At 41.5% G+C, this 24,495-nt stretch overlaps 1 protein-coding gene across 2 annotated transcripts in view; it reads left to right on the top strand.

Moving 5' to 3' along the window:
• mark4b (MAP/microtubule affinity-regulating kinase 4b) overlaps positions 1-24,495 on the top strand; it is a 96,909-nt gene that overhangs the window by 60,087 nt on the left and 12,327 nt on the right. For both annotated transcript variants that reach the window (XM_030066305.1, XM_030066306.1), the window contains exons 9-15: positions 123-242; positions 1,961-2,060; positions 2,526-2,635; positions 8,074-8,263; positions 8,540-8,760; positions 16,253-16,356; positions 23,512-23,799. In XM_030066305.1, the coding sequence (XP_029922165.1) occupies positions 123-242; positions 1,961-2,060; positions 2,526-2,635; positions 8,074-8,263; positions 8,540-8,760; positions 16,253-16,356; positions 23,512-23,799 (1,133 nt within the window). The remainder of the gene's footprint in view (positions 1-122; positions 243-1,960; positions 2,061-2,525; positions 2,636-8,073; positions 8,264-8,539; positions 8,761-16,252; positions 16,357-23,511; positions 23,800-24,495) is intronic.

Genomic DNA, 24,495 nt, shown 5'->3' with positions numbered 1-24,495 from the left:
AGGCTGAATCAAGAAAATTAACTTTGACAAAATAGCGATTTGTGACCTTCCTGGGGATCTGAAAGCCCCACATATTGTATCTTTGCTGTCTTAACTCTGTCTTTGTATGACACCATGTTCAGGAGCTGCGGGAGCGCGTTTTGAGGGGAAAATACCGCGTTCCCTTCTACATGTCGACGGACTGTGAGGGAATCCTGCGCCGCTTCCTGGTGCTCAACCCTGCCAAACGCTGCACCCTGGAGGTGAGGAAGACACTCGACAACACACACACGCATATCATACGTGTGTGTTTTAAATATCTATTGTACTAAAATTTTGTGAATTACACCCCCTGATTTGATTGAAAATGTCAATACTTTGCTTCGTGTAACATCAGCAACGACAGCAATAAAGGCTGTGTTGGAAGACCAGATTGAGCTTCAACAATATTATTCACAGTGGACTGCTATACACAAAATCCAATAGGTGTATTCCAAAAATGTGAAAAGGTAGCACAATCTACGTTTTCAAGTCAAGGAGAACTTTTCACATTTTTGAACAGTGCTAAAAGCATTTGTATTGACGCTGTTGAAAGATTAAAAAAAAAAAAAAAAAATCCTTCCTGCATGCTGCCGTGAATGTCATCAGTCTCTTTATCTTTTGAGGTTTCGGTCCTGGATTTGAGGTTGCTTTTTCTGGGAATGGGTTTCCATGTCTAATGAGATAAGCCTCCTGAATTTGCACCTAAAAAGGCTGTCAAAACTAATAATTTCCACTGCAGCCTTCATAATTTTCAAATGGGAAAAAGGCAGAAAAAGGTGCAGAGAAAACAAATAATCTTGCTACAATATATCTGTCTATCTATTTATCTATCTATCTATCTATAGATATATCTATCTATCTATCATTAGTCAGATTGATATCCAGATTGATACAGATTGATATACATAAAAATGTATTTTATATTCCAGAATGTACCAAAAGCTGCTAAATAGCACTGGTGAATGTTTGATTATATCAAATTTTATCAATGCTGCAAACATTGGGAAGAATTTTAGGAAAATGTTCCATAATTCCAGGAGGGCTAATAATTTTGGCCTCAACTGTAACTTATTACATTGTATTACTGTTTTGATTATTTTTTGTTGGTAAAAAACAACTGGTAAACAAGCTTTACACTGTACAGTAATGTTAGAGCACTTTTCTGATTTCACAAAGAAAATACCGTTGATTTTCTGAAAGGCGTTCTTGTCTGACACTATGGCCCCCTGTCTTGATATGGTTGGCTGGTGGCAGACTGGCTGCTTAGGGTAATGTGCTTTGATTTGATTGGCAGATGAGAGGCGGAGCAAAAAACAAAAAAGAGAACTAATAAAATACAACGCTCAAAATTTGAGCAGAGACAGCTCCTTGTAACCCATCCTACCCCTCATAGTGTTGCTTTCAAATTACTTCCAACAGCTTTGCTGACTCACATTGTCTGAATATCTGCCAAAAGCAACAGAATGAATCTTATATTCTACATGTAACCTTTTTACCAAAACTAATATATGTAGGTGATTAGTAATCTTAATTTAATTACACTGTTTTTCTCAGTAACTGTAACGGATTACAATCACATTTATTTTGTAATTTAATTACATGTAACTTGTTACTGCCTAACAGTGCAAATAAATGTTCATCCACTTCGTCAGAGGTGAGTGTTGCTGATCAGTTTTTGGAATAAAGTTTGAGATGCATTCGTTACACTGGTGAATGATCTTTCTCTCTTTCACTCATGCAAACTTGCACACATCAATAGAAACAATAGAAAACAATCATACCAAACATACCTCATCTAAACTATTGGTAACTTCTGTTTTAATTTTTTTTTTTTTTTTCAGAAATATTGACAACAACACAATACAGTGACGATACAGTAATATTGTCATGTTTTAGCTTAATCATTTTGTATCTCTCTGTATCTTTATTTACTCACCAGCAAATAATGACAGACAAGTGGATGAATGTTGGCTATGACGGCAATGAGCTGAAACCCCATGTAGAGCCTGTGGAGGACTACAATGATACCAGTCGCATTGGTGAGGAAAACCTCATTACCCACAATGCAACATGTTAACCTCTTGTCTACTGCTCTTCTCCAGTCATTTAAAAGGATTTTATTGCTAGTTATTGATTTTTTTATTAATTTGTCTAATGCAGGTTATTTAGTGTGTTGTATTCAGATAGTAGCTAGTTCATCTTTTGCTCCACCCATTACGTTTTAACAACATGTAATGAACATGAAATGTTTCTATGACTAAAACTGTAATCTGCTTACTGTATTACTATTTCAAAGATGTAAATTCTTACTGTTTACAGTCTGTTGACAGTGGATGCGTGACAGGACATCAGCTATACAAAATACGCATTTAAAATTGGTTCAGTCACAATGTAAAGCTCTTAAGCAGCGTTTTCCCATGCTATTAGTCATAGCTCTTCTACCTACTGTTCAGTCAGCTGTGAAAGTGGTGTGACTGCCTCTGATATTTTTCTCCCCGCTCCAGATGTAATGGTCGGGATGGGTTTCTCCAGAGATGAAATCAAAGAGGCTTTGACCAATCAGAGGTATAACGACATCACGGCTACATACCTGCTGCTGGGATGCAAGAATGAGGTACGACGCCCCAGTTTTGTTTCTTAGGAGTGTGTTGAATTAATAGCATTTTGTTAAACATGATTTAGGACTGTACAGTTATGGAAGAAATTATTGGCACCCCTGGAATTTTCTTCCATTCTCCCAGAATTTTCTCCATTTCTCCCAGAAATTATTGCAATTACAAATGTTTTTGGTATACACATGTTTATTTCCTTCATGTGCATTGGAACAACATAAAAGAAGAAAAAAGCCAAATTTGACATCATTTTACACAAAACTCAAAAAATTGGCTGGACAAAATTGTTGGCACCCTCAATTTAATATTTGGTTGCACACCCTTTGGAAAAAATAACTGAAACCATTTGCTTCCTATAACCATCAACAAGCTTCTTACACCTCTCAACTGGAATTTTGGACCACTCTTCTTCTGCAAACTGCTCCAGGTCTCTAAGATTTGAAGGGTGCCTTCTTGCAACAGCAATTTTGAGAACTCTCCATAGGTGTTCAATGGGATTTAGATCCGGACTCATTACTGGCCACTTCAGAACTCTCCAGCGCTTTGTCTCCAACCATTTCTTGGTGCTTTTTGAGGTATGTTTCTGGTCATTGTCCTGCCGGAACACCCATGACCTCTGATGCAGACCCAGCTTTCTGACACTAGGCCCTACATTACAGCCCAAAATCTTTTGATAGTCTCCAGATTTCATGATTCCTTGCACAAGGCAACCAGTGCCAGAGGCAGCAAAACAACCCCAAAACATCTTTGAACCTCCACCATGTTTGACTATAGGTACTGCTCCTTTCTTTGTAGGCCTCATTCCGTTTTCTGTAAAGAGTGGAATGATGTGCTTTGCCAAAAAGCTCTACCTTAGTCTCATCTGTCCACAAAATGTTCTCCCAGAAGGATTGAGGCTAACTCAGGTACATTTTTGCAAACTCTAGTCTGGCTTTTTTATGTCACTTCATCTCATTCAGATGACCACGTATGGTCCGAGCTGACACTGTTGCACACTGAGTCTGCAGGACAGCCTGATTTTGTGTGGAAGTTTACTGAGAATGTTTATCCACCATCCGAACTATCCTGCGTTGCTTTCTTTCGTCAATTTCTTTCGTCATTTCTTGCGTTCTTTCGTCAATTTTTCTCTTCCGTCCACGTCCACGGAGATTAGCCACAGTTCCATGGGTTATAAACTTCTTGATTAAATTGTGCACAGTGGACAAAGAAACTTCAAGATCTCTGGAGATGGTCTTGTAACTTTCAGATTATTCATATTTTTCCACAATTTTGCTTCTCAAGTCCTCAGACAATTCTCGGCTCTTCTTTCTCTTCTCCATGCTTGGTGTGACACATACAGGCACACAACACAAAGGTTGAGTCAACTTTTATACATTCTAACTGGCTTCAGGTGTGATTTCTATATTGCCAGCACCGGTTACTTGCCACAGGTGAGTTTAAACGAGCATCACATGCTTGAAATAAAATGATTTACCCACAGTTTTAAAAGGATGCCAATAATTTTGTCCAGTCCAAATTTGTCTTTTTTTCTTCTGTTTTTTTGTGTTGCTCCAATGCACATAAAGGAAATAAACATGTGTAAACCAAAAACATTTGTAATTGCAACAATTTCTGGGAGAAATGGTGTAGTTTCTGGAAAAATTCCAGGGGTGCCAATACTTTCGTCCGTGACTGTATGTGTAGACAACAGTGTGGGTGAGTATCGTCTGGCTCTGCACAACTGGCCTAATTTTCCCGTCAGAGAAAACGCAGCAACTTCTGTCCTTCAGATGAAGCATTTATTTCCAAAAATGCATTTAGTTCCAACTTTTGGGTATGTGTGTGTGTGTGTGTGTGTGTGTGTGTGTGTGTGTGTGTGTATGTGTGTGTATGTGTGTGTGTGTGTGTGTGTGTGTGTGTGTGTGGTTTGTGATATCTGCAACAGAATCATAAAAACAATATTTACGTAACAGTGACATCAACTGAGAATTTAACAGTGCAGACCAAATAAATGTCATACTACTAAATAACCACAAGGGAGCAAATTGCACATATAAATGGAGCACTAATATAGCGCTGGCTTCAACAAGTAGCCGGTCACATGACTGGGCTAAGCTGTTGGCGTTGCACTGGTCAGCTATTCAAATTAGCGATGCTTTTGGTATTATTGCAGTGAATGAAGGCTATCTCATCTTAGGAGGCACAGGTAAACCAGTAAACAGAGTAAACACAATGATAGCAAGTTGTATTACATAAACAGGATTACACATTTACACTGCTGCGTCAAAGGGTATATAAAATACAGATTACAGAAGGGACCAGTTGAGTGACGGTAATTAACTGTCCACACGATAGAATCCCCTCTTAAGTTGCTTGCATGTGCACAACGTCTCTGAGGCAGAATGGGAGTGGCGTGCTATGACATTGATCCTCCTACAGCAAGGAATTTTATACAGTATGTTAGCACTCAAGTGTGTCCTTGCTGTTGAGCCCGTGTTTAAAAACACTGTTGACATTTTGAACTTGCTCTTATACCTTTGTTACCTCTGACTCAACTGTTTCCCTAACAGCCCTAAAACTATTTTTAAAAAAGATTTTTATTGATATTTATGGTTTATTAATTGCAATGTACTTCAGGCGCAAAAAAATGACACGTTGACCAATAAGGGGCGCTATTCCAAGGGTGAATGTGTTTGGGCCTATAACTCCCGAACCGTAAGTCGCACATTCAAATGTCTTATATCCATGCATGCGATGGCCCAAGACGAATCACGTGATGTAGGCCACGACCATTTCCACCTAAATTTTTTTTTGGCAAAATTGCAAAATTCATGTAACCAAGAATTTCGAACTCCTCCTAGGCCATACGTTTGATCGCCACAAAATGTGGCATACAGAATCTATGGACCCTCAAACCAAAAACTTATCAAAAGAATTTTGATCCGATGAAAAATGCCAAAGTTACACATTTTTAACTTCCTCCCCAAAACGTACCTAAACAGGAAGCTGTCATATCTCTGGAACTGTAAGTCCAAGTAACAACAAACTTGAACTCTTTTGTTCTCCAACTCCCCTGAGGGACCTTACAGAATTTGGAGCCAATTTGCAACTAGGGGGTGCCAAAACCAAAACTCACATTTAGACAGTGTGTCTGATTGCCACGAAACTTCCCATTCAAAATCCACTCACCAAATCTGACGCAAATCAACCGCTAGATGGTGCTTTTATGTAAGAAAAAACTTTTTTGTCACCTTTTTAGGGACTTTGAAGCCCGTGGACCCACTGACGACCCAAGCCAAAAACATTTTTTACTGTGCAGCCCAATCCGTAAAACTTATTCAGAAGAAATTTTACACACGTGTTCAGACTGAATCAGACTGCAGGAATCTCACTCACCAAAATTTACACGCATCAACCAACAGGTGGCGCTATAATCAAAGTCAACGCGTTTTGGCTGATAACTCCCAAACCTTAAGACGCACATTCAAATGCCTTATATCCACGTGCTCGGTGGATCATGATATAGGTCATGGCTAAGTCCCAGTTCTTTTGCAAAGAGTTCTTCACACAAAAAAACTCCCAAATACTTTATCCCTCCTTTTTTCCATGTTAACCCTCCTGGTAGATGCAATTCATCTCTCAAATTATCTCCCACCATCACACCTTCACTTTTCTTCCAATTAACTTTGGCTGATGACAATTTGTTAAAAAAGGCCAATATTATTCTCATATTCTCATTATTCTCATTTTGTTTATTTGTTACAATTACATCATCCGCGTATGCTGAAATTTTAACAGCTGAAGTACAGCCAGGGAAACAAACACCTGAAAGTTCTTTTCTTAGTTTGTGAAGCAGCGGTTCAATGGCGAGAGAGTACATCATTCCCGAAAGTGAACATCCTTGTCGCACCCCCCCTTTTACCTGAAAAGGAGCAGCCAATCCACCATTAACATTTAGTATACTCACAATGTCACCATCCAACACTTTGATCTTAGCTATGAAACCTGGGCTGAACCCAAAAGCACTTACAGTTTGCCACAGATACTTGTGCTCAGTCTGGTCAAAAGCTTTTTCCTGGTCTATAGAAATAAGACCAGTATCTATACCCAATGACCCAGAGACTTCCAAAACATTCCGAAGTTCAAAGTGATAGTCTGGTCAACATGAATGATCTCACTCATCACCTCTCTCAGTCTGAAGGCTAGAATCTTAGAGAGGATTTTATAGTCCCCACACAGCAATGAAACAGGTCTCCAGTTCTTTAGTTCTTGCAGATCTCCCTTTTTTGGCAACAAACTACAGCTTAGCGGTAACTGTGGGCTTGGACCCCACTCATACCTGCTTGCAGGTTTAGTTACATTTAGGTTTGCTCTTTGGTCTTGGTCTGATTCTTGGTCTGGTATTGGTCTTGATGTGGTCTCTAACATCTTCAGACATGACTATGATTGAACTTCGACTCTGACTTTGACTTTTAGGGCCCTATCTTGCGCCAGAGTCCCTAAACCCATTATTTGGGGATTTAGCAAAAGTTGCTATCTTGCGCACCTGCCGTTATCCATAAAACACCTGCGCTACCCACTATATTATGCATAGGCGTGGTTTGGGCATTACGCCAATTAAACCAATCAGTGTGCCAGGTGCCATTGCCTTTAAGGGCAGGCTGCGCTATCCGAAATCCGCAAACCGAAACCCGTGATGGAGAGAGGGAGGCAGATTTTCTCAGGGGTTCAACTGAGGCTAAAGCAAGGTGGCTTTATATATATATATATATATATACATGTATATACATTATGTTATAGGCGAGTTAATTCGGGAGGTGGAGCGGCATGTGCACGTCCACATGTGTCCAAGTGGACGTGTCACAAGGTTGTACTGATTGAGTAAAATCCCCACGCCACACCAAACAGACACAAGAGGCAGAGGTGGAACTATGTGTAAACTAATTTACTGACAAGGTAGATTGGGCAAATAAAATAGTAAGAATAAAAATATAGCACAGCTGCTGGCTTATGATAAAACAATAAAACACACTGGCGTAAGTGTCCAAGTTAAAACAGTCTTTCCTCTAAACAGTCTATATGAGTAATATACTCAGTCCATTCCGACGGCGTTCCGGTATCAGTCCGACCGCATGCGTGCCTCCGTCGGGGCGCGCATTGAAGTCGCCTGGGTGCGCTCTTGTAAAAGCCCGAATGAGATAGCGGGTGGTCCTGAGCACCCACTATCCGCTTTCCCTAAAGTGTGTGCTCAAGATAGCAATTGTAGGGCAAGCGCATAAAACACGCCCACGGACACACCGCCAGGCGCAAATAACGGAGTCAGCATAATGTATAGCAGGTAGCGTGGGCGCAAGATACGGCCCTTACGGTGTCTGGGCTCAATGTAGCCACTGTACAAATATTGTTTTTCTCAAATCTCTCTCTCTCTCTCTCTCTCTCCCTCTCTCTCTCTCTGTGTCAGTCGGAGGGCAGTGAGTCCCGGTCAGGCAGCAGTCTGAGTTTGGCCCGGGTCCGGCCTGGCACTATCACCAACGGAACCAGCAAACACTCCACTTCATCTTCCTCATCCGGCCCCTCCTCGTCTTCCACAGGCCACAAGGCACAGCGCAGCGCCTCGACCTACCACCGCCAGAGACGACACTCCGACTTCTGTAAGGCCAAACATTAAAACAGAAATAGCAACCAGAAACAGAAGCATAAAGAACGTCATCTGGATTATGTTCACTTCCCCTGCAACATAAAACAGATGAAATTTTTGATTGTCTTTGAAATAGTGGAAAACATGAATCCCACTAAAATCTCTTTTTCTCTCTTCTCCTTTATCCCCTCTCACTTTCCTTCTCTCTCTCTCTCTCTCTCTCTCTCTCTCTCTCTTTCTCTCTCTCTCTCTCTCTCTCTCTCCCTCTGTCTCTGTCTCTCTCTCTCAGGTGGTCCCTCGGTGCCAGGATCAACCCATCCCAAGCGGAGTCCCAGCGGTGTGGGCGAGGGGGCGGGGCTAAAGGAGGAGCGCCTGTCGGTCCGCAAAGCAAGCACCAATGCAGTTGGCTCCCGCAGCATCCAACCCCCCTCCAGCCCCTTGGTCAGCTCCGCCCACAACCCCAACAAGGCTGAGATCCCTGACCGGCGCAAGGATGTGAACTCTACCACGGTTAGAGGAACATTTCTGATTGAGTCTGATTGATTGTCCAGAGTAAATGTACGTTCAGTCAGTCAGTTGTATACATATCATGTTGCATGCATTAGACTTATTGTGTTTTTCTGTGGATTATGCACGCATAACCTAAACTGAACATTTTCTTTCCTTGTCTTTTTCCTAATTATATGTGAATCAGATAAAAACAAAAACAGTCTTTCAATGGGATCTAGTAAATTTCAGCTACAGGGTCCTTGTGTGGAACTACAGTGCATTTAGAAAGTATTCAGACCCCCTTCACTTTTTTCACTTTTGTCTTGTTTCAGCCTGATGCTACAGTCGTTTAAATTCATTTTTTACCTGATTAATCTACACTCAGAACCCCATAATGACAAAGTAAAAACTTAATTTTAGAATTTTTTTGTAAATTTATTAAAAAGAAAAAACTGGAATATTACACATTGACATAAGTATTAAGACCCTTTACTCAGTACTTAGTTGAAGCGCCTTTGGCAGCAATTACAACCTTGAGTCTTTTTGGGTATGGTGCAACAAGCTTTGCACACCTGGATTTGGGGATTTTCTGCCATTCTTCTTTGCAAATCCTCTCAAGCTCAGTCAGGTTGGATGGGGACTGTTGGTGGACAGCCATTTTCAGGTCTCTCCAGAGATATTGGATAGAGTTCGAGTCAGGGCTCTCGCTGGGCCACTCTAGGACATTCACAGAGTTGAATACCCCCACAGCATGATGCTGCCACCACCATGCTTCACTGTTTGCATGCCTGCTGCCTGCTTTCCTCCAGACATAACGTTTGGAATTGAGGCCAAACAGTTCAATTTTGGTTTCATCAGACCAGATGATTCTCTGCAAACTCCAAGCGGGCTTTCATGTGTTTTGCACAAAGGAGAGGCTTCCATCTAGCCACTCTGCCATAAAGCCCAGATCGGCTGCAATGATGGTTGTTCTTCTGGAGCTCTGTCCCATCTCCACACAGGATCTCTGGAGCTCAGTTAGAGTGACCACCGTGTTCGTGGTAACCTTTCTTACTAAGGCCCTTCTCCCAAGATTGCTCAGTTTGGCTGGGTGACCTGCTCTTGGAAGAGTACTCATTGTGCCAAACTTCTTCCATTTGAGAATGATGGAGGCCACTGTGCTCTTGGGAACCTTCAGTGCACCACAATTTTTTTGTAGCCTTCCCCAGATCTGTGCCTTGCAACAATCCTGTCTCTGAGCTCTGCGGACAGTTCCTTTGACCTCATGGCTTGGTTTTTGCTCTGATATGTATTGTCAGCGGTGAGGCCTTCTATAGAGAGGTGTGTGCCTTTCCAAATCATGTTCAATCCGTTTAATTTACCAGAGGTGGACTCTAATCAAGGTGTAGAAACATCTCAGTAACAATCAAGAGAAACGGGAGGCACCTGAGCTAAATTTCAGCTAAATTTCAGACCCAATGTGAGGGTCAATGTGATATTTCAGTTTTTCCTTTTTAATAAATTTGAAAAAAAAAAAAACTACAATTCTGTTTTCACTTTGTCATTATAGGGCACTTAGTGTAGATTAATGAGAGAAAAAATGAATGTAAACGATTGTAGCATCAGACTGAGACATAATAAAAGTGAAAAAAATGAAGGGGGTCTGAATACTTTCTGAATGCACTGTATGTACATAGCCAGGAGCAACACAGATGCATTATGGATTAAGTGTAAATACACCTAAAGCTTTTTGACGCAGGAGGAATATTATAAAAATAATTGTTTTCTCTGCTATAGAGAAAGCAGACAGGCACATGCTCAAAGGAATCAAGTAGCTGTGTTTGTTTAAAAAAGAAACACAAAGCAGCAACCAAATTAATTCTTAAAAGACATATGACATTATAACAACCAGACACTGTAAGAACAGAGACTGAAACAGTACAATATTAGCTGCAATAAATTATACAAAACAAGGAAGCAAGCAAGAGGTTCATAAGTCTAAACTCATTTATAAAATCCAAGGGATCCTCTTGGTCTAGCTGAATCAATTTCATGGTATCACAAATTGGGAATGTTGCAGCAGTGGCTAGACCCAAATCATCAGAATGATACTACTACTAGTACTACTACTACTACAAAAACAAATAAATAAATAAAATAATAACAATAATAATAATAGTAATTCCAGTAAAAGAGCAAATGAGTGGGTAAATCACCTCCGGTTTGAATTTTAAAAATCCAGCTTTGATATGCAGATTGATCCTGTTTGTGATTTTTATGGTTCATTAATGATTCAGAGTTTGGCAGCAGACCATCATTTAACTGGCAGCTCACCATTTTTAATCAAGCCAGCTGGGTTAGAATTTACTATGATTGGCCAAGCCAACCACAGGCTTGATATTAATGTCAAGTGATTTAGGATTGGTGGAGATGCTAAAATACCACAGATTGTGAAGGAGCATGCCATAGTAGAATGACTGCAGTAACAGTGCAATGGTCCTTAGAAATGGACAACAGCACAACAACAGTCTGCCTAATCAATACATCTTCATTTATACCAGGGGCCTGTACCATAAAGCTGGATTAACATACCCAGGGTTTCTCTTAGTTATCTGGTTTCACTTAACCAGACATCTGCAATCCTGATTTTCAGAACCACGAAGCCGGTTATCAACTCACTAACTGAACCCAGGGTTTTCCAATCTAGATCTGTGCACGCTCACATAAAAAGGGTGGTGTTTGCTGCATCCGACCAATCGCAGACATGGAAAAAGCCACCCGAGCCGCATACTTTACGACGGAGGAGCAGACAATAGAAATGCATGTTCTTGGTGTAGTTTCTTTTGAATGTGTTAATTTGCTGAAGATGGATACTGTGTGGTGGATTGATACATTAGTTGATTTATTTTCAGATGTTTATTACTCTAGTTCTGATTACTCTCTCTCTCTCTGGTGTTTCCTGGGACCAACATCCTTATGGAGGTGCACCCATGAGAGTGTTGCTGACGTGGTCCTTGTGTGTTTAAATAGGCTCACTGGGGTAAACCAAATGGACTGAAGAGATGGGGCAGGTTGGAAATGAGTTGGTTTTTGTTGGTTTATTGTTTGACTGTTAAAGATATGGTAAATTAGTCTGAGTGAAATGTAAATATGTTAATATCGTCTTTGGGAGACAGGTGTAATTGTAAAGAGGACTGCCTGTAAATTGTGTATACATTAATTGTGGACACCACCCCTTATTGTATTCTTAATGGTAGGTGTTTGGGGATTTATGTAGTGGGTGGATGTCAGTTTGTTTTTTGGGCTGGTTGAGGGTAGAGGGGAACCTATGTCTCACAGATATAGATTCCCCTCTGAGCTCTGCTGAAATTTGGATGCTGTGTTTCTTCCTGCTGGTCATACTCCTCAGTAGTTGCCATCCTCAGTAAAGTAAGGGACATTTCACCATCAAACCCTTACAAGCAGGTACAGAGTCGAGTGGTGAAGTCCTCATCCTAATCCCATTTTCTCTGGTTGTACGTCTGTGGGGCTGCGCTGACACAGATGCTATGGAGACTGTGTAGATTAACATGCCTCTCACACATACACACACGCACACTAGGTCGACCAAATGTCCCTAATTATGCATATCAGTCCCACATTTTAAACCCTTTGTCCCACATCCTGCACCTGAAAATAATGTCCTGCATTGCAATAAACTCCTTAGGTTCCTTTGAACATTTCTAAAATATGTTGTGAATTATTGGCTGTAACTGGAATTTATCGGAATCAGAAATGCTTTTTTGATCCCTTTGGGGAAATTGAGTCTGTTGCAGTTGCTCAAATTCTTATTTGAGCAACTGCAACAGACTCAATTTGGGCAATTTTAAATTTTTAAGAAATTTAAAGGGAAAATAAGAAATATAAAAATATGTGGTTATGTAATATAAATTACCTTTTAAGTGTGAGTAGGTCTAATCATGTCATCCCTCTGTTTCAGTAAATATATGTTAAAATATGCCATATAGTTTAGATTTTCATTGAAAAAAAGGGATCTTTGTCCTGTTCTGGTGGATTGCTGTAAAGTGGAAATATCAATAGTGACAGAGTAGGTAGTATAGATACCATATGCGATTTGGCAGTCACATTGTATGCAACTGATTGGCTACATGTTATAAGTCATGAACCTCTAGTGAGCTGTAAGAACAAAAGTATAATAAGCACTTAGGACACAATTGTGCTTTTAATAAATTTTCATATCTAGGCCTAGATGCTCATAGTTAGATCCCAAAGCAACCTGTAAATATTGTTCTGTTTCTCCCATCCTGCAGTTGTACCACAAAAATCAGCTTGCTGTCCTGGATCGTATTGATTTGTTGACCCTAACTTACACATGCCTTCATATATAAACACACATCCACAGACGTAGTAGCATGTACAAGAAAAACTCACTCTTACAAATCTTTCCCCTCTCTCCCACACCTTCAGATGAATAATAGACTAGATGAAGCAGGAGGAAACCCAGCAGGGAATACGGAGATTAGCATTATTCTGCCAGATTAACACGTGACAGAGAGTTTTAGGGGAGTGGAGGTAGTTGAAGACGACAGCAGTCAGATTAACATGAGATTAACCCTTTAATGCACTGCACGGCAGACACAGGCAGAGTCGCAACCATCTGAGGTCACATAGTCAGGGTGAGAAATTCTTTTAGCCTGCAAGGAGTTACAGGAGGGCGGAGTTAGTCTTCAGTCACAGCAAAGTATCATGAATTGAGTTTGAAATGTTTTTCTGTAACTGACTGAGTGTTGTGGTGCTTGTCCAGTTTTTTTTTAAAACACCTCTTATCTGCCACCTAATTAAGCACCTAATTGTATTGCACTGTGTGATTTGGGCACTAGTATGCTGCAATTAAATTAAGACCCTAATGTTTTCAGCAAAATACCCTTTTTCTGATGTAGGGACATATAGGCCAGAATTTAGCCTCACTTTTTAGCTATTTTTAGCCCACTTGCCATATACCAAGCATGGTGTACTTGACACCAATGGATTCTGATTGTCTAGTTTCAAATGATATCTGTCCTTTTCTTGTGGTTTCAAAATTGAGTCCGCTAGATCCTCTTAAAGACAGTATCAGCTGCGGCCACCAACGGCTAAATGGAGCTTAAGGGTTATTCCTATTGACAAATTTTTTTAAAAAAAAGTTTTATTTGCAAAAAAAGCACTTTTGAGTGGACAATTTACGCCAAAATTGGCACATAGTGTCATTATTGTATGAGAAACCACTGCCCCAAGTTTCATGTAAATTGGACCAACAATTCCCAAGATATAAATAAACAAGCATAACAGCACCATCTATTGGCCGATCCACACCCTCAATCCAGACCCTCAGTGTCTTATGGGTCGCTTGTCTGATAAATTTGGTGTTGATCGGACATAGTGTTGCAGAGATATAAAGCACTTCCTGTTTTGTACGTATCTGAGAGGAAGTTAAAAATTTATAACTTTGGCATGTTTTGTCATATTGAAATTTGAGGGTCCGTATATTTTGTGTGCCAAGTTTTGTGTGGATCGGATTTAAGGCCTAGGAGTTCAAAAAGTTGGGTCGCGCAAATTTTGCGATGTTGCAAAAAAAAAAAAGTGCAAATGGGCATGGCCTATATCATGAGATTTGTCTTTATCCACAGAACGTGGAGATACAAGGCATTTGAATGTGCAAATTATGGTTTGGGTGTTATCGGCCAAAACGCGTTTACCTTGATCAGAGCGCCACCTGTTGGTGGATGTGTGTAAATTTTGGTGAGTGAGATTCCTGCTCAAGTCTGAACCTTTGTGTAAAATTTCTGCTGTATAAGTCTTACAAACCGTAAGACTAAAAAAATAAAATAATAGTAATAACTAGACTTTGCTAAAATTTATGAAAAATCTTTAAATGTGCTTGCCACCGTTGCTGACTGTTGCAGTATACCACATAACATGTGGTATACTGCCAGCCCTATGCCGTTTGTAGGTTGTGTTTGTTTTTTAGTCATTTTGCGAAACTGTTGCTGTTGTTAGGGGACTGGCAGGCATTTACTGTGGTCCGGGTATTTTCCAGGCAATTGTTATCATATTTTTAGTGGCCACTAGGATTTCTGTGGGCAGCTGCTATGGTGTATTGGGTGGTTTCTATGGCGTTGCAAGGCAGTTGTTATGGTGTTACTGATGGTTGCCAAGGCATTGCTAGGCGGTTGCTATGGTGTCCTGGCTGGTTGCTAGGCGGTTGCTATGGTGTTTGTGATGGTTGTTAAGGTGCTTCTAGGCGGTTGCTGTTGTGTTCCTGATGGTTGCTAAGGCCTTGCTAGGCGGTTGTCATGCTGTTCCTGATGGTTGCTATGCTGTTGCTAGGCAGTTGCTATGGTATTGTTGATGGTTGCTATGGTGCTGCTAGGCAGTTGCTATTGTGTTCCTGATGGTTGCTAAGGCCTTGCTAGGTGGTTGCCATGGTATTTAGGGTGGTTGCTATGGGATTGCTAGGGTGTTTGGGATGATTGCTAGGGTTTGCATTGGTGTTTGGGATGAGTGCTGGGATGTATTGGCGAGATACAGAGATACAGAGCTGTGTGTATATCTCTGTGTCGGTGAGAGGGGACTTTAACCCTGGCAGTCTCTCTGAACATTCCGCCGTTAGTGTGTATTGCGTAGGCAAGCACATAATAATAATAAAAATCCGATAACATCAAACAATAGGGTTCCCAGCATCGCTGGTACTGGAGGCCACGCTTTGCAGGCGCAGCGTGGTCCAGTCAGGCTTGGTCCCCTAAAAAAATAATCAAAATCCAAGTAATTTCAACAGGGTTCCCAGCACCGCTCGTACTGGGAACCACGCTGCGCTTGCAAATCGTGGCTCCCAGCCCATTTGAGCTTGGACCCCAAAAAATAAAAAGTTGATTTCAGCGGTCAGGTTTCAGTGGAAAGTTTGTGTCTCATGGTGGTCTAGCTGTTTACAGAGGCTTTCTCTGCTCAACTTGTCATATAAAACCCATATCAGTTATAGAATACACAAGTTGTGTGGTTTTCTTGGTGCTTGTTAGGGAGAGCACCTGGAGGAGCCTGAGCTTGACTGTCAGAGGAAAGCAGTGTCAGTGAAGCAGGTATCTACTAGGTATCTCCTTTCCACACAGCACCAGTGAGACCAGCACAAAATTGTAGAAATCTCTAGTTAATCTTACAGAGACCAAGGAAATCCTGTGTCAACAGACCCCCAAGCTTAAGTCTCTCAGGGACCAACTGTGGAGTGAGTCAGTCTGATGTTGGTTAAAATGTTAACACTATTTTAATTAGTGGAACAACAAACATTAATCACAAATATAACACTTTGAGAAACAATTTTTTAACAACTACCTTTTGTATCTACATCTACATCCTCACTACTGTCAACTTCAGCTGTCATTTCTAGTACATTCTGTTTCTCCCTTTAATAACTGCCCCCCTTAATTGTGCACTGATTATTTGTTAATTAATAAATCTGTGTGATTTTGTATTCTTCTTTTTTTTTCTTCCTCTTATCTTCCAGAATAACATCCCTGCCAGTGCCATGACTCGAAGAAACACATATGTGTGTACTGACCGATCCAGCACAGACAGACACTCGCTGCTGCAAAACGGCAAGGAGAACAGGTGACTGCACTGTGTGGGTGTGGGAATGGGTTAGAATGTGGATACCTGACCCGAGTCTGATGGGTCAGGCCACGTTTGGACAAAAATTTTGAGATTATGTTGGGGTTCGGGTCAGGTTTGCACATGTGGACGTTATTTTAGTGAAATTCTTGGCAACTTTCTGTACAGTGCTGGATTTTACATGATCTCAGGCTTGGGATGAGGTTTGGTTTGGACACAAAGAAAAGAATGTCTGTCGGGTTGGGGTCAGGCTCGATTACTATGTCCCTGTCTCAGGTCAGGTTTGGACAAAAATATGCAGCCTGATCCACGCTCAAGTGCAGGTGTGTGTATTTATTTTTTCCAATTGAGTACCAATTGAGAAAAGAGAAAAATTAGGAACATTCTCAAAGGAGCAAAGTGATCGATGTTCTGCCAGTCTATTTCTGAGAACAGAATTCTGAATGCTGAACTTTATTCAAATGTCAGATTTTGCCAGGATGCAGCCAATGATATGAGGTAAGTGTTCTCTGGGCTGTTTTTGACTTTTTCATTTTTTGGGGGATTTGAGGTAGCTTCACCATGTATGATCATGGTTATTAATTTTTGATGTTAACAAACTGAGTGTGAACACAGCCAGGCAGATGGAAATGGAGGAGAAAATGACCACTGGTGGATCTGCTCTCTTGGAGAGCATGGTGATAAACAACTGCAAAGTCGCCTTTTAAATCCTCATCAAGTGGGGATATTTGCTGTTTTAAAATGTATTTTTCAGCTGTTTGCAACACGGCCACTGGCGACCAACCACTGGCCAAGGTTATTAGTTAGTTTTAAGTGTGTATCTGCATGTGTTTATGTACGCAGCATGTTGTGACAGATTGTCATTCTCAGTGGGGCAGGCACAATTTCCATCCTCTCTCTCTCTCTCTCTCTCTCTCCCTCCCCCTCTCTCTCTCTCTCACTCTCCCTCTCACTTTGATTCTGGCCATCCTGCTTTCTCTCTCTGTCTGCCTCTTTATCACTCTGTAATTTTGCCAGAACGCTCACTTCAAGTATTATTAGTTAAGATAGCTAACACCTGCTGGAGCCAAAATGTCATTACAGCATGGATATCACTTTGAATTTATTTGGGGAACATGAAACTTTTGAGTCATAGCTGGAGGCTAAACTTTGACCATTTCAGAAAGGAAGAAGAAAGAAGAAAACATAGGAAAGGAAGAAGGTAGACTAGTATGTTTGGCGGGTTTAAGTGTAGGTTAGCCATTCAGGTCTAGTGTTAGTTTTTATGGACACAAACAAAATCAGTAGAGTATTGGTTTCAGGGCTCACGGTTATCATACACGTGCTTATGAAAGAAAGCAATAATTTGACACAAGATAATAATTTTGAAATTATTTGATTAGCCTTAAGGGCTCCACTAAAACAAATAGACCATAAATTTTAGCTTAGCATGAAGACTTGAAGTCTATGGGTAGGGCTAGGGTTAAAATAAAATCCGAGATGTGTATTTCAAATACACGATACACTGTGTAAATAGGTCAGCTTCAGAACTGCTGTAAAGTTCTTTTTTTCTCACTTTGACGTAGTCAAATCGTTGGTCAGGCTAACAGTTCCCATAGACTTCAAGTCTTATGCAAAGCTAACACAAAATTCTACCCATAGGAACTGAACCACTGGACCTACAGCGGTGAAGATGTTATGCAACATCTTGTCTTGGTGTTGGTAAGGTGGAAAAAGGGGATATTGCCCAAAATGTTGGAGCATTCCTTTAAAGTCAGCTCTACTTTACTATGTTACAATATATTTCACATTACTTTTTTCATATGTTACCGTGATATTTGATTTGGTATCCATGTTGTTAGCGAGCTTGATTAATGGGAGTAAATGGACTGGACTTTCTGTTAAGAGTGATACACAGTATCAACCCTGCTTGAAGTAACAACTGTTCATAACAACAGCAGTTGCTCAGAAATATTGGACTGCTGAACGCCTTCACTGACCAATCAGATTTGAGTATCGAAACACACCCATGTAATAAAGGAGGAAGCAAAGACAATATGCATTGACACCTCGCGTTGTCAATGTGATGCCACGCTAGAGCGGTTGATTGGACTCACATGTGCCTGGACACACACACACACACACACACACACACAGAGAGAGAGAGAGAGAGTTGCACTAACTTGATGAAAGTTTATGTAACTTGTGTATACATATTGATGCAAGTGCACGGAATACACACAGACTTGCTGGAGATGTGCCCAGTAATATGTGTGCACAAAGGGTGAAATGACTGCAAAAGCACCATAAATACACACAGAAAACTGTGTGTGCATACATGTATGCAAGGATCTACATTACACACACACACACACACACACACACACACACACACACACACACACTCTGCTATGAATGCACGCTGACACTGAGAGATGAGTGACCCTCATACAATAACAGACTGCAAATGGACACAAGAAACGCATCATAAGCACGATGTACACTTCAGTACATACACACACACACACACACACACACACACATACACACACATACATTGTTGATTTATAGATCTGGTATGGAAAGGGCACCAGCACACTTAAGTACCAATGCTGTTATTTTGCCGAAAACCTTGAACACAACTTGTTCTTGCCTCACCTGTCATGAGCCATCATATCCTGTGTGAACGAGGGGTGTGACAGTTCAACCAAATAGATCTGCTAAAAGAAATCAATAGAATGAATAGAGTAAATCACACTGACTTCTGTGTAAATTGATATGAAATGCTTTGACTCAAATCATTCATGGTTCTTAAAATAAATAAATAAATAAATAATAAAATAAAATAAAAAATCTGACGTGTAACAGAATTGCAACTTCTTGTCTTGTATTTATCAGGACAAATAATGTTAAAATAATTTTGTTGCCTAACTTCCAGCACATTTCAGAAGATTAAGGATAGTCTTAAATTATTACACAGGTTTATTTCATTACATTTTGGCTAAAAGTAGTGAATTTATACGTAAAATTTTACACGTGTGAAGGGGGGAAACCACAAGTGCTGCCAGAAAATTTGATGTGGCAGTCAGATGGAGTGTGTGTGAACAAGGTTCGAATTGTTATTAGTTACTTCCACACATTTCTGTCCTCAGTCTTTCTTTTCTCCTCTTGCCCCCCTCTGTCCTCATCCCTCCATCCCTCCATCCCTCCATCCCTCCCTCCAATTTGCAGTTGTTGAGTCATCAGCACATTCACATTGATGTTAAGTGATTTCACACTGCAGCGGCTGTGCGTCAACTTAACTCATCTAATGGCTCTGCCCCTCTTGAACCCGACGTGTGGGTGTTATCTAGAGCGTTATGAAAAGCAGCCTCAGGCCGGTTGGCCACCCAGTGTGTGTGTGTGTGTGTGTGTGTGTGTGTGTGTGTGTGTGTGTGTGTGTGTGTGTGTGTGTGTGTAGGTGTGACAGAGTGTGAGTGTTGGATGAAAAGAGGGGAACAGGACAGTACAGAGGACAGGAGGGGAGGGCAGGGGGTAGAGGGGAGATGAGAAGGGCCCAGTGAGGAGAGTTAGAGTGATTTTCTGTATTTTTTTTTTTTTTTGAGATTAGAGAAAAACTGGTGGTCATGGTCAAGAGAGCATCTCTCTCTCTCTCTCTCTCTCTCTCTCTCTCTCTCTGTCCTGAGTGCTTGAAAAGTCTGAAAATGTAACCCTGAAATTAGATCATTTTAATTCCTTAAGTAATATTGTTATTTTTTTAAATTTTTTAATAATTACTACAATAATTATACCATTAAATACCATTAAATTAAAAAATGAAATAGGTATTCACATTCTTAAATCTTTATATTTGGTTATGTTTAGTTGACAAAGAAGGAAAATGCTACAAATTATCAAACTCCAAAGGATGCAAGTGGGACTGGCAGTAGCGTCAGGGTTTTGTGTGTTTTTAGTTTTTTTTCTCCTCCATATTTTATGTTATTACATGCATCTCACAATGATCACAGTACGTTTGGCCCTTAATAGAGCAGCGTTAAATTTTGCTTTCATTGCAAATGCTTTAATCAGTGTAAGTGGACATCACATCCCTTTAACTCCTCATTTCCAAGTATTTTTTATTCTTCATTCTATCCATATATAGGATCAGAACATTTTTTAGCTTCATTCAGTTTGACACAGACTGGTTTTGGGCCTTAGTTATGTTGTTGTAATGGTAGCAGAATGTCTCTAAGCTGTCTTAAACGTGTCTTTGAAAATAATATCATTTTCAGAGTTCTCTTCTCTCATTCGTGCATTCATCAAATTTCTTGTTCTTTGATACTTTGTGGTTTATGTGGTATATCTCTACTCTTCACTCCCTACTGGTACATGTGCGAATGGGTAATGTCGACTCTAGAAGTGGTAATGGGACAATTTGTGTTAAAATGTCCTTTTCAAAATAAAACCTTGAGAATGGAGATCATAGTCACTGAAGAGAAAGCTCTCCATGCTTTGAACATTGTCTTCTCTTTGGTGAGGAACAAAACTCACTTTATTAAATCACTACAGTACAGAGCACTAGAGCTATATTTGAACCAATGCCTGATGCACAAATAACTTAATAAGACAGTTCTTGACCAAAAATAGCCAACCAGGACTCTACAGTAACCTTGACACTGATGCTGACGCTGCTCCCGGTTGTGACACCTTTCCTGCTTTGTAAGGTCGCTACTGCTGCTGCTATCTGTTGTCTCTCTCTCTCTCTCTCTCTCTCTATTTTATATGCTGTACTTTAAATTTGTCACATTAACTATGTCGTATCTGTATCTAGTCCACTTATTCGCTAAATTCGCTAGCCTTCTCCCACAATCGATAGTACGGCGAAGCTGTTAGCTGTCTGTTTTTGGTGTGTCTACTAGCTTAGTTTGCCCCTGTAGTAAATCCAGCCTTGTGATAACAATTTTGTGCAGTGACTGCTCCGCTCTTGCAGGTAGGCTGTCTCTACTAGAGAGACGTGTCTGTGACTTAGAATAGTCTCTTTAAGCTAGGAATACGTTAGACGTCACAGGCACTCCAGATAGCCTCTGTCCCGGGCCCGATAGCAGGCCTCCTAGCGTTAGCACTAGCTTAGCCTCCTCAGCAGATGCAGCGCAGTTTGTCTCTGTTCGCCGGCGTGGGAAGGCAAGCCACCGGTTGTGTGGCCTGGTTTGCAGTCGCCCCTCCTGGCTGCAAACCGGTTCTCGCCCTTCTCCAGCCGGCGTGCCTTTCCGGCTCCTGTTGACAGAGTGGGGGCAACGCACGCTAGTGATGGGTGACCTGCAGTGGAAGATTAGCTTCGCCAGCTGTGGTTCACTGCTTACCTGGGGCCAGAGTCTCTGACATAGAGGATAATCTTAGGGTGCTGGCAGCACCGAGGAAGGAACAGGGAACCCACACTACACTACTACGTATAGGAACACTGCTATTCATGTCGGCACCAACAATGCGAGGATGAGGCAGTCTAAGATCACAAAAGCTAGCTCAGTCAGGACACTTGAGTTGGCCCGAAAGATGTGTCGGCATTGCTTAATTGTCTGTGCTCCCTTACCGGTGAGGGGTAATGATGAGGTGTACAGTAGGGTCACCTCAATGAACCACTGGCTGGCTCATCACTGTAGTGAGCAGTGTTTTAGTTTTGTGGATAACTGGCCTTCCTTCTGGGGCGCCCCTACCTGCTGAAAGCAGATTGCCTTCACCCTACCGGGGAAGGTGCTGCTCTTTTGTCTAGTAATATAGATAGAGCTTTGAGTCCTGTTTGACGCTAGGGACTTAACACTCGGCAGGTTGCAGGTGACTAGAGAGCCTGCTAGGCTTAAAACTAGCGTGGGTGTGGATTTAGTGTAGCTAATGTGCCCTGTCAGGGTATTTCTCACACCCTTAGATTATCAGACTGTTAGCTTGGCTTATAACATTGAGACAGTCTCCCTACCCCGCCGTCCCTCTTACAAGTTCCCCTTCCCCAGATCTGTGAACCACAGTAATCTATGAATCATTCCTACTTCTGGTAGGGATGAATTTTGTAACAAAGCATCTAATAAAGTACAAGCTCCAAGCTCCCAATGTTATAAAAACCGTGACTACATACCGTCCTAAGTGCAGATCTTTAAAATTGTCATCTAATCATACAAGATGTCTCATTCCAATTAATCACTCATCCAGTGGTAGCGCTACAGGTCTGCCTACTGCTGATCACTGCAGCAAGAACCTCAAATTTGGTTTTATAAACATAAGATCAGTGACTACAAAAGCCTTACTCATAAATGATCTGATTCTTGACCATAGTTTTTACGTGATTGGTCTATGTGAAACATGGCTGAACCAAACGTTTTTCTGCCCCTAAATGAAGCTTCTCCACCTGACTATACCTACCTAGAAACTTGAGCCTTGAAACTAAATTCAAATCTTTTGAAGCTCTTATTTTAAGTCCATCTCCTTCAGTCATGAACAGTCTCTGTTCATAGTGGTACTCTGTCAACCTCCAGGCCCTTATTCTCAGTTTCTAGAAGAATTTGGAGAATTTATCTGGTTTGCATTCCGACAACTTTTGGATTGGCTCAGTCTGTGCGAGAGTCACCTCATTGCAATGGTAATATCCTTGGTCTGGTCTTATCTACAGCTGTTTCTAACATGACCGTCTTGCCAGCTACGTCCGCTGTTTCAAATCATTTTCTCATTGAATTTGAGGCATCACTGGCCTGTTATTGGTGGCATAGATGTAATTGCCAGTTGCCGTATTGGTCCCTCTACTGTTGCTGCATTTCTCCAGCAGCTGCCTGGAGTTTTGGCTCCTCTCACTGTAAAGACAGGCTCTACTGAAAATCCCACTAGTACCATAAATGTGGCCCTCTCCAGTCTCCTTAATACAGTTGCACTTCTCACTACCAGGGCGTGGTGACTGAAGAGATCCACACCTTGGTTAATGAAGAGACACATGCTCTGAAGCAGGCCTGCAGGAGACTGGAACACAAATGTTGAAAATAACAATTGGTAGTTAGGGTAACCCTAACCCTAACCCAGAGACTTGATATTGACTCCATCTTCCACCCATGGTAACCAATGCACCAGGCTCCTGCACAATTACTGCACTCACTTATTAGAACAACTGGATCATAACTATCTCTGTCTCTCCTCCCTCCTCTCCTTACCCCAACCCTCTAGCACCTTGTCCCACCGCCCCTCAACCACCTCCCCCTCCACCCACAGCATCGCCAGTGCCTCTGGGGTGGCCTCCACCTCCTCGTCCTCCTCAGTTCCCTCATCCCGCCTCACCAGAGGCACCACAGTGAGGAGCACCTTCCATGGTGGGCAGAGCAGAGACCGCCGGACAGCCTCCCACATCCCCCCGGCCTCCCCAACCCTGTCCCATGACGCCAGCCCTCTGCCACACGCCAGGACCCGGGCCACAACCAACCTGTTCAGCAAGCTCACCTCTAAGCTGACACGCAGGTAAGGGGAGAGACAGAGAGAGGAGGGATGGAGGGAGGTAGTAGACAGTTCCCATACAGCCTGTAGAGTCTTAAATGGTCACGGCTGATGGTTTAGTTTATTTCAGCATGCGATGGGGCTCACTCTGGTGTTGTGAGGTGAAATGGAGAGAAAATATGGCTAGAAGTTAAGTGGCTCCTTCAAAAAAGATGCACAAGTTCTTAATCACCTTATTCTTAATAAATCGGCTGAATTACAAACCAGCCTTAACTTGATCAGTTGTAGTTGGTTTTCACTTGGATATTTGTAGATGCTTTTGACATTGGCATTTTCAAAATTCAGAGTGTCTAGTCACAGGAAACAAAACATGATCAACATCAGAGTTGTAGGGGATTGCCTGGTGGCCTGTAACTGGAAGCTTAAGCTGTTTTTTTTTTGGGTTTTTTTTTGCTGTAAATGAAGGTCATGTAGCTAACCGTGCTGCCTCTCACCACTCTTTTCCGTAACCAGTACTAACCTATCAGGCTTCCTTCTCTAATAATCAACCTTTTACAGGCTTGAAAAACGCCTCTTTGTGATATTTTTCCTTCCTCACTGTCAGACCTGGGTCTAATAGCATTTGCAAACACTTCATGGCATTTGTTTTTCTTTCTCTGTTTACCAGATGAATGTGATTCACCACAACCTGCACAAAAAGCACTTGAAAGTAAAAGTGCT

Source organism: Myripristis murdjan, chromosome 13 (assembly GCF_902150065.1).
Source record: "Myripristis murdjan chromosome 13, fMyrMur1.1, whole genome shotgun sequence".
In the NCBI taxonomy this organism is placed as follows: Eukaryota; Metazoa; Chordata; class Actinopteri; order Holocentriformes; family Holocentridae; genus Myripristis; species Myripristis murdjan.
This window is presented reverse-complemented; position numbering and strand designations above follow the sequence as displayed.